This window comes from Setaria italica, chromosome VIII (assembly GCF_000263155.2).
Source record: "Setaria italica strain Yugu1 chromosome VIII, Setaria_italica_v2.0, whole genome shotgun sequence".
Lineage (NCBI taxonomy): Eukaryota > Viridiplantae > Streptophyta > Magnoliopsida > Poales > Poaceae > Setaria > Setaria italica.
In genome coordinates this window covers 4,296,878-4,306,728 of record NC_028457.1, presented here as the reverse complement: position 1 = coordinate 4,306,728, position 9,851 = coordinate 4,296,878, and the positions used below count along the sequence as shown (strand labels likewise).

Below are 9,851 nucleotides of genomic sequence, written 5' to 3'. Positions count from 1 at the left end.
CGCCAGCTCCACCTCCTTGTGCAGGATCCAGGGGAGTGGATGTGATGGGATTGCAAATGGGGTTTTGCGCCCTCGACCGCGGCGGGAGTGGCGGCGGAAGGCCGACGCAAACCAGATGGTCATATGAAAAATATCTTGGATCGTCGCTATCCAAATCAGAGGGTAAAAGTAAATTGTAGGGGGTGTTTTGCCGATCCAAATTAGAGGTCTATCTGTAAATTTGAGGGAGCTATTGGTAAATATTTGGATCGTGACTATTGATCGCGATGAAAATCAGGGGGCATTGTGCAATTGTTTAGCGGTGGCGACATAGCCTCGCTGCCTGCGGCGGCATCTTCTTGGCGTTGAGGGTGAGAAGCTAAACCTGGGAATGGAACGAGTCTCCAACCATCCGTGCGATCTTCCCCGACCTTGACCTGCGCCGCCGCTGTCGTACCTGCAGCCCCCCGGATCCACAGCGCCACCAGCGATTCTCCCTGCAGCTGTTTTTGTTGCTGCAGCAGCCACTTGCCGGAGGCGCTCGTCCGAGACTCTGGAGAGCTCACATCTGAAATTTCTTCAGCTGAAATTGCAGACAACTTGGAGAGCTTTGGATGATCACCTGCTGTCGATCGGTCAAATGGGCACAGTTGGTGCAATAATTCATGCAAATTATTACTTATTTCATATGTTCTCTGTAGTTGCAAAACCTGAGAGCATCGTCCAACCATGATTAGGAGATGAAGGAGAAACAGAAAAAAAAATTCAGATAGATACAGAGCAAGCACAAATGGAGCGAAGCAAGCAATGGACAGCGTATCTGTCCCAGCAGCTTCGTGAATTAGCATAGCTCTCCAGTTTACCGTGTACATAGAGTATGGAATGCTATGGATTCTTCAGAGTGAACAGCCACCGAATTCGCAGAATGCTTCAGAACGTACATGTAGAGAATTCTTCAGAGATGACATTGAAGCAGAGTAAAAAGGAAGTGAGGGAATGACTTCGAGGTCGCATATCCAATTGGTAAGACTACAGTTTGGTTTTCCTTGGCTAGAATATCCAATTGGTTTTCTTCATTCTCATTATCGATCAGGTCCTTGGCTAACGTCGCACCTTGCTCCACTATATTGCTCTCCAAATGCAGAAGCAAGAGAACATAACATACAATTTGACATAGTATACAGATAAGGGTGATCAATTACTGGGCAGCGCTCTGCATTGTTGTCGATGTCGTTCTGGTGTAATCCTTTTTGATCTTCTTCAGTTTCGCCACCACATTGCTCATTGACATCCTTTGATCAGGCGAGTCACTTGAGCAGAGCAAGCCCATCTCAAATATTGGCAAAAGAGAACCATTCAGGTTGCTGGTAGAAGAAGCTTCCAGCAGGAGCTGGCCGTCCAGAACAGAGGCAAGTTCAGATGGGAATGCTTGATGAACCCACTGTCTGATGCTCAGTTCTCCATCAAACAACGGATCCGTGGGTCTCTTTCCAGTGAAAACTTCAAGGAGCATGATCCCGTAGCTGAACACGTCACTCTTGCGTGATGCCTTTCCTAGAGATCCATACTCTGAGATTCACAAAACGGAGATTTTGCAGCATCAATCGACACAGTTAACAAATTATAAACTACGATTAGCTAGAGTACAAAATGGTTCCGTACCTGGTGCCATGTACCCAAGTGTTCCAGGCATGGTTGCGGTGATCATGGAATTGTCATCACCCAATAGCAACTTTGCTATTCCAAAGTCCGCTACATGCGCGGTCATGTCATCATCAAATAGCACGTTGGTAGGCTTCAAGTCACAGTGCAGGACCACCTCATGGTGCTCATGGTGTAGATACTCCATCGCCATCGACACATCTAGCATGATATCGAGCCTCTTAAGGAACCCCAAGTGCCTCCTGCCTTCAGCGTGTAGGAGCGTATCTAGGCTTCCATTGGACATGTACTCAAGCACCAATATTCTGATATCCAGGTTCGAGCAGGTGTTTAGAATCTTTATCAAATTCCGGTGTCGAGCCATGTGAAGCACACGGCACTCAGCATCGAAGCTTCTAATTGCTTGTTCCAGCTGCATGTCTAGAACTTTTATTGCAACCACCAAACTGGTGTTCAGTTGGCCCTTGTAAACTTTTCCAAAGCTCCCAGACCCCAACAGGTTATGGTCAGAAAAATTATCAGTGGCGCGAACAAGCTCATGGTAGGAGAGTAACCTATGGCTCATGACATCACTTGGGTCAGCAACAGAGGGATGGGCACTCTTGTTTTTGAGTTTCCTTTTGATCATTAGGTAAACACAAAGAACAATAGAAATAAATGCTACGGTGGCTGCAGGGAGTAGAAATTTTAGCAAATGTCTGTCAGTTGAGTCAGCCTTCTCAAGACATGGTGAAAATCCTAGACGAGGAGAACCACATAGGCCAGCATTCCCAATCAATGATGTCAAGGTGATGTTTGAGAAAATGCCTCCCTCTGGTATCTTGCCTTCTAGCTTATTGAAGGAGAGATTCAAGGTCGTCAAGGAGGTGAAATTGGCAAGGAACTTGGGAATGGTACCAGATAGATTGTTGGAGGAGATGTTGAGTGATGCTAAGTTGATCAGCTCTTGAAACGAATCTGGGATCGTGCCCTCAAATGAGTTGTGTGATAAATCTAGCTGAGCGAGCATCCTAAGCTGTCCAAATGAATTGGGGATTTCTCCAATCAAAATGTTGGAAGATATTTCAATTTGATCCACCTGTTTTAGTCCACTAACATCAGCTGGTAGTGCACCAGAAAAATAATTGTTAGAAAGATATAGTTCAAGAAGTTTATCCAGGTGGAATAAGCTAGCTGGTATTGTTGAGTTTAAGTTGTTATTGAACACCACTAAATATTCTAGCTTGGTAAGGTTGCCAATGCTATTGGGTATAGAGCCAAACAACTTGTTTTGATAGAGATTCAGCCTCTGTAAGCTTTTCATCATACCAATTTGTGTTGGGATAGGGCCTGACATGTTATTGCCTGAGACATCAAGGTACCCAAGATTTTGCATCAATGTGATCCCTTCTGGTATTGCTTCTGTGAGTAGGTTGTTTCGAAGATCAATCACGTAAAGACTACTTAAGTTTGCCAAGGTTGATGGAAGTACACCTGTTATCTTATTGTAACCTGCATGAAACTGACTTAATTTTGTAGACAGGTTTCCCACATGGTCAGGGAGTCCCCCTGTGAAAGAATTAGAAAATATGCCAAGCACTTGGAGTTGTCTACAATTGGAAAGGGAGGACAGGAAGTCAAGGTTTCCGTTCAAATTATTATATGACAGTTCAAGTATGTTCAGAGCTCGGATGTTCCCAAGTGTTGCTGGTACTGATCCAGACAACTGATTTGTTTGCAGATTTAGGGTATACAGGTTAGATAAATTTGTGAGACTGGTTGGCACTGGACCTGCTAGCTGGTTGGATCCGAGATGCAGATACGAGAGTTTTCTCATTAGGCCTAATTCAGTTGGAATGTCACCGGTCAGGTTGCAGAAAGCGAGGTCTAGTAGGACAAGACTGGTGAGGTTGCTAAGAACAGCTGGAATAGATCCAACAAGGTGATTTGTGCCCATGGTAATACTTCTGAGTTGTGGCAGTTGAGCCAACCATGTTGGGATAGTACCAAAGAAAGAATTGAAGGCCAAAGAGAGAATTTGCAGTTGCCGGCATGCTGAAAGCGCCAGTGGTATCTCACCTGCAAAGTTGTTCTTAGGCAAGTACAACTCTTGCAACACCGGTAGGCTAAAACTTCGATTGCTAGGAATTGACCCAGTTAGATTGTTTTGTCCGAGTGACATAACTTGCAACAGTGACATGTTGAACATGGTCGCGGGTACTGTTCCAGAGAGCTGATTGAGATGCAGGTCTAAGTACTCGAGTAGGGGCAGGGAACTCAAACCCTGTGGTATCGGACCTGATAGCCTGTTGCTTCCAAGGGAGATGTACCTCAGGGAAGGTGTGTTGTTGAATAGATATGGCGGTATTTGGCCACTTAACTCGTTATTATTCAGAAAAAGGATCTGAAGGTTGGGAAGTTGCTGTAGAACCTCTGGCAAGATCTGGCTGGAGAGTGTGTTGTAACCAAGGTCAAGAAGGTTCAGCTGTGAGAGGTTGCCTATGCTACCAGGAATGGAGCCTGAGAGGCCATTTGCAGGGAGACTTAGTTCCCTAAGCCGATGTAACGTACCAAGATTAGCAGGAATTGTGCCGGAGAGGCTAGTGTTTGTGAGGTCGAGCTGCATGAGGAAAGAGAGGTTACCGAGATGTGGGCTGAGCTCTCCTTGCAATGGCACACTTGTCAGCGACAGCGCAGTAACGCGCTGCTGAGGCTGACTGCATGACACGCCTTTCCAGCGACAGAAGGACACGTTGGTTGTCCAGCTTCTGGCAAGAACGCCGAGAGGATCGGAGAGCTGGTCTTTGAAAGCCAGCAGCGCGGCAAGGTCGGTGTCGCTGCCATTGATGTTCGGTGTCGTACTTTGGCCTGGGGAAGACGAAGAAGCAGAAGCCACACCAGTAACTAGAACTGACAGCGAGATGGCCAACAACACCAGCACGAAGCAGATGCTTGCAGGGGCCATCGGAGCGCGCCTGGCCTGTTTAACTCTTCAGCTAGCGAGACGCGTACAGATGCATACAGAGAGTATGTTGTGGTTTATATCTGTTACCATATTCGTCGTTTGCCTTTGGCTGGTGGTGTTTGGCTTTGGCAAATCTGTTGACTAATTACCAGTTGCCGGCCAGAGGCAACCGGGTTATAAAGGAATGATGAAAGAAAGACCTGTTCTGGTATCGGTTTGTATCGAGGCAGACGTGCCTATTCTTAATTCCAGGTCAGTCAAAGTCTTTCAGGGTCCAATAAAAATGGGATAAAATTTTTTTTGTATCGAGGAAAGTATATTCATTGGTAAAACGTAATTTACAAGCTACAGTTGCGTAATTACGACAGGCAGGCACGCATAGACCGTTTCCCCCGTAAGCTTAAGTGCATGACGGAGACATATGGAGGCTTTCCCTGTAAGCTCCATATTATTTTTCTTGTTCCTTTTTATGAGAGGGCCATTGCTGGAAACTTGTGTGCTTAAAATTTTCAAGCTACGTCTTATCACAAAGACCATCCCATAGCCTTACCAACCAAAGATCAGCGGCGCCATGGGTGCCTTCTGAGTCTATCCAGGTATGGAATGCCTAGTTCAGCATCTCAGCCATGTCAAACTGTGTAATGTTTCAGGTAATCTAGACAAGGGTTCGGCCTACCCTTTTCTCGTAAGAAAAGCACGTAAAGTCTATAGACGTCCTATGTAAAAGCATCCCGCGCGAGATGGACGTACACTGTTAAAAAAGTGAGATCGCCCAGGTTGGACAACGGGGTGGTGGGCCTCGCATCTCGGCCCATTCCGAACACGACACTTGGGCCCCTCCCACGAAGCTGGGCTTCCTTGACCTTCTTGAGCAGGTCGTAGCCAGTCATCTCCGGCATCCAGTAGTCCGTGATGATCATGCTCACGTTCGGCTCCCAGCCCAGTATCTCCAGCGAATAAGAAAAGGGGGCGGTAAATAGGCCAAGTTTTTCATTTTTTTCAAATTTTGACCAAAATTGAAGTGTTAAGCAAATTTCATCTGAACCAAATTTTTACCTGGGATGGCTGGTATAACCAACAACCACTGAGTTTTTGGGGATTTTTTTGTTGAAATTCTAATTCTGATTCTAGAGTGTGTCCAGCACACAGACTCTGCCACACTTCAGCTCGGAAAGGAGATCAGCACACAGATCAGAGAGGAATACACCGGCAGCCACGCCAGATCCATAGCCGAACAACAACGGACGGCTATGCGGGTGGCAGTGGACGGGTGGTAGCTGATGGGTGGAGCAGTGACACACGGATTTGCAGAGGCAGCAGAGGAAGGGCATGTGCCGCTAGGGCATAGGAGTGAGTAGTGGAATGGATAATTGAACTTGACCGTTTCGAATAGATGGAGCGCGATATAGAGCAATCCACGTAGGGGTGCCGGCCTTCAACCGAAGCATGTCACCTTTAAGCAGGGACAGACATACTTGATGAAACTCCATAGTACAAATGCATGTAACTCCATTGCCAACTTGTATAAACTAAAGACTATGGTTAAGATATATGCTAATGCCACAAAATTATTTCATCCTAGCATCGTCACTGCCTTTAAGTAAGTTTATAAGTAAGAGGCATTGATAATGGCCATCACCTTCTTTGTTGGTGACGGGCTCTACAAACACTCATCGCCTGTAAAATTGGTTGACGGTGACGGGCTTTAGTCTGGTCTTGACCTAGAGGCCTTACGGGGTATGGTCCTCAATGATGCCCCTCACCTATTTCAAAATTTTCACATAGTGACATTGACATATAGATACTAGCTAGCCCTAAGCATAACTTAATTTGTCCATTCGATTAAGTATTTTCTTTCTTTCTTGTTTCCTTACCCCTTTTCCTTTTATAGAGTGCCAGTTCTGAGAATTTGAATGCTTATTTTCTAAATGTTGACTTGTCAGCACAAACCATCCCGTTCATAAGGTTCCACGGAAAGCATTGCACCTTCTTAGGAAAAAAAACAAGGGAGAGCCTCCCATGTGGTCGAATTTTTCACCAGAGATATTATTCTCTGGCCTGGTAGCAAGTAAAACACTCAAGTTATTCTCGTAGAAGAGAAAACGTAATTTACAAGCTACAGTTCAGTAATTACGAGAGGCACTCGTATATAGACCGTTTCCCCCATAAGCTTAAGTGCATGACGGAGACATATGGAGGCTTTCCCTGTAAGCTACATATTATTTTTCTTGTTCCTTTTTATTAGAGGGCCATTGCTGAAAACTTGTGTGCTTAAAATTTTCAAGCTACTTATCACAAAGACCATCCCATAGCCTTACCAACCAAAGATCAGCGGCGCCATGGGTGCCTTCTGAACCTATCCAGGTATAAGCTGTGTGCACCTCCCGCCTAGCTGCTACTTATTCCGCGCAAATATTTGTATCGAATGCCTAGTTCAGCATCTCAGCCATGTCAAACTGTGCAATGTTCTTCGATGTAGGTACAATTTTGCTGCGGGCTACACCGGTAGAAAACTCGCCTTTAGTCCCGGTCGGTAGGGAGCAAATCTCCCGAAAATCCATCCGAGATAAACCAATCGAGACAAAATGGGGGTCTTTTATCCCGGGTCACTCAACCGGGATAAAAAGAGTCGCCACGCCTGATCCCGGGGTGCCCCCCCCCAACACACATGCGCACGTCGCAAGTCACGAGTCACGAGTCACGTGATTTTTCACGCGAAATATGCGCGTGCGCGGTGCGTGGGATTCGAACCCACGAACTCCAGCCTCACGCGTAGCTTCCTTGCGATCCCACCTATACAACACATCTGACTATATAGGGGATGCAATCCTTTTGTATTAACTCATGGGGGACCCTTTTATCCCGGCCGGGATAAAAGACACCCTTTTATCCCGGTTTGTAACTAACCAGGATAAAAGGGTTCGAGGGATTTAGTCCTCTTTCAGCCACCCTGTGGGGAACCCCTTTTATCCCGGTTGGTGTTATCAACCGGGATAAAAGGGGGTCTTTTATTCCGGTTGGTGTTTCAAATCGGGATAAAAGGTCCCGGTTGGTGAGCCCTCCGCCAGTGACTGAGCTTTAGTCTCGTTTGCTGAACCTTTTGTCCCGAGCCAACTTTAAACCGGATAAAAGAGGGAGTATGGAAGGTGAGTTCTCTACTAGTGCTAGAAGCTCCTAAGTGCAGATTATATTTAATTTGCTACCAGCCAGGCATCAAAGAGGGGTCGTGTTTGAATCGATTGGGAATTCGGATTTCTTTTCAGAACTCTACGATCTTACTATTAGTAATTGGAAACTCCTTTTGAAGCCTTCAAGTAAAGCCATCTAGGATCCTAGGTGGATACTCTGGAAAAAGAGAGAATTCCTAGAAATTCTTAAAAAAAAGCAAAACATCTAGCCATCAATCGGTATACTCAAATCATCATAGCCATCAGATGTATTATGTTTTTAAAAAATTACCCATCTATGACATTATGAAAATAGCCTAAAGTAACCCCAAAATCTATATCTAAATTACCCACCTCTGCCATTATATAAAATAAACTAAAGTAACCCCCTAATCTTTAAAAAAATTATCCACTTATACCATTATAAATAATATTAAAGTAACCCCTAAATTTGCAACTAGATTGTGCACCACTAATACTTAAAAATTAATTTAAAGTAACACCTCAAACTTGCATCTATGTTACCCACGTATACTATTATTAAAAATAACATGACGTAACCGTACATTTGGATTCAAGTCACCATAATTAAAAAGTATACAAAAATATATGATTCTAAGTAGTCTATTTCTTACACTATTGGTATATGATATAATAATTAAGGTATATATGCATGATGTGTGTCACCAGTTATAAAGATACAGAGGAAGTGACGAGAATATAGATTTCTATGTTAAAATTATAGCTCAAACTCAGGATCCATTAAACAAATTTAAGCGCATACCTGCGATGCAAAGTGAAAAGTTAAAGATTATAAATGTGGATGAAAACATTATAGAGTAATTATTAACTAAAATCTATCACAATAGAATGAAGATAATAAGTATATATCTATATAAGTATTGTGTTCGAATATTTAACAAATGAGAGGTAGCTCAAGATAGTAGTTTAGTAGCAATGTGGTCTTATTTTTTCCCATAAGAGACTCCACATTAGTTCCCACGAGGCACGCTAGAAAAAAATAATCCTAGAAATTCTTAAAAATATCAAACATCAATCCTGTAAACTCTAATAATCATAGTCATTGGACTATTATATATTCTAAAAAGTTACCCACCACTACCATTATGAAAATATTCAAAAATAAACTCTAAAACTATATCTAAATTACCGAGCTGAGCCATTATAAAAAATAATCTAAAGTAATCTCATAATATTCATCCAAATTACTCATACATATCATTAAGAAGCATAACTTAAAATGCCATTCTAAATTTATATCTAAGTTATCTACATATGTGTTATTAAAACTAACATAAACCACCTAAATCTCAATAGTCTAATTATCTTCATGTGCATCGTATAGAAATGTCCAAAAATAAAATAATATACGATTCTAAATTACCTATTTATGCCTTTTTATTAAAAAATTCTAAGTTTACGCATGATGAGTATCATTGTATCACCATGTATGCCATTTATATATGCATGTGAGGAGTTGATGAAAAATATTGATTTTTATGCTAAACACAATGTATGAGGTGCAATACAAAATGAAAAAAAGTGTGAATGTGGATGAAAAAGTTTATAGAGTAATTACTAATTAAAAATCAATCACAACTGGATAAAGATAAGTACATATTTATATGGGTATTATGTTGAATTATTAAAAAAATGAGAAAGTAGTAGGTAAATAATTTTGATTATTAGCTAGAAGTTTAATTTCTAAATAATTTTCAAATACAGTATCTTTTAAAAATATTAGCCCGTGCGAGAGCACGGGTTGATGGACTAGTTAGTCCATAATCCTCCTTGGCGATCCAGAGAAGGACACTCTCTTTCCAAAAGGGTGGTAGGATGTCCCACAGAAGGACACTCTGAGCCACGATCGATCCAGTGAATTTGCCCGGAGTCGTCCGACCTTAGTACGCAGACATACAGTACTAATTGGTGAAGCTGCAAGGAGGTGTGCATTTCTTTCGTGAATTCTCCCAGTGTCATTGTGTTGATTCGGGTGGAGGGAGGGAGCAGCGGCAGAGGTGGCCGGTCCGTAGCCAGGCTGAGCCCAAAAGCCGGCTGCTGTATGTGGTGGGAGGCCG

At 43.2% G+C, this 9,851-nt stretch overlaps 1 protein-coding gene across 1 annotated transcript; it reads right to left on the bottom strand.

Annotated features, from left to right (window-relative positions):
• Positions 1-873: 873 nt before the first annotated feature.
• On the bottom strand, positions 874-4,585 carry LOC101767809 (receptor kinase-like protein Xa21). The gene is made up of 3 exons (XM_012848096.2): positions 3,412-4,585; positions 1,642-3,042; positions 874-1,548 (listed from the first exon to the last, which is right to left on the bottom strand). Exons 1-3 carry the CDS (start codon positions 4,583-4,585, stop codon positions 1,178-1,180), a joined length of 2,946 nt encoding a protein of 981 aa, XP_012703550.1. The 3' UTR covers positions 874-1,177.
• Between the last annotated feature and the right edge of the window lie 5,266 nt (positions 4,586-9,851).

Excerpts from the sequence above, each read along its gene's own strand:
- LOC101767809 (XM_012848096.2), bottom strand. The coding sequence starts at position 4,585 with ATGGCCCCTGCAAGCATCTGCTTCGTGCTGGTGTTGTTGGCCATCTCG. Across the intron at positions 3,043-3,411 it reads CGGATCCAACCAGCTAGCAG|AAGCAATACCAGAAGGGATC; the intron begins GTCCAGTGCCAA and ends ACCTACTCACAG. Across the intron at positions 1,549-1,641 it reads ACTTGGGTACATGGCACCAG|AGTATGGATCTCTAGGAAAG; the intron begins GTACGGAACCAT and ends TGTGAATCTCAG.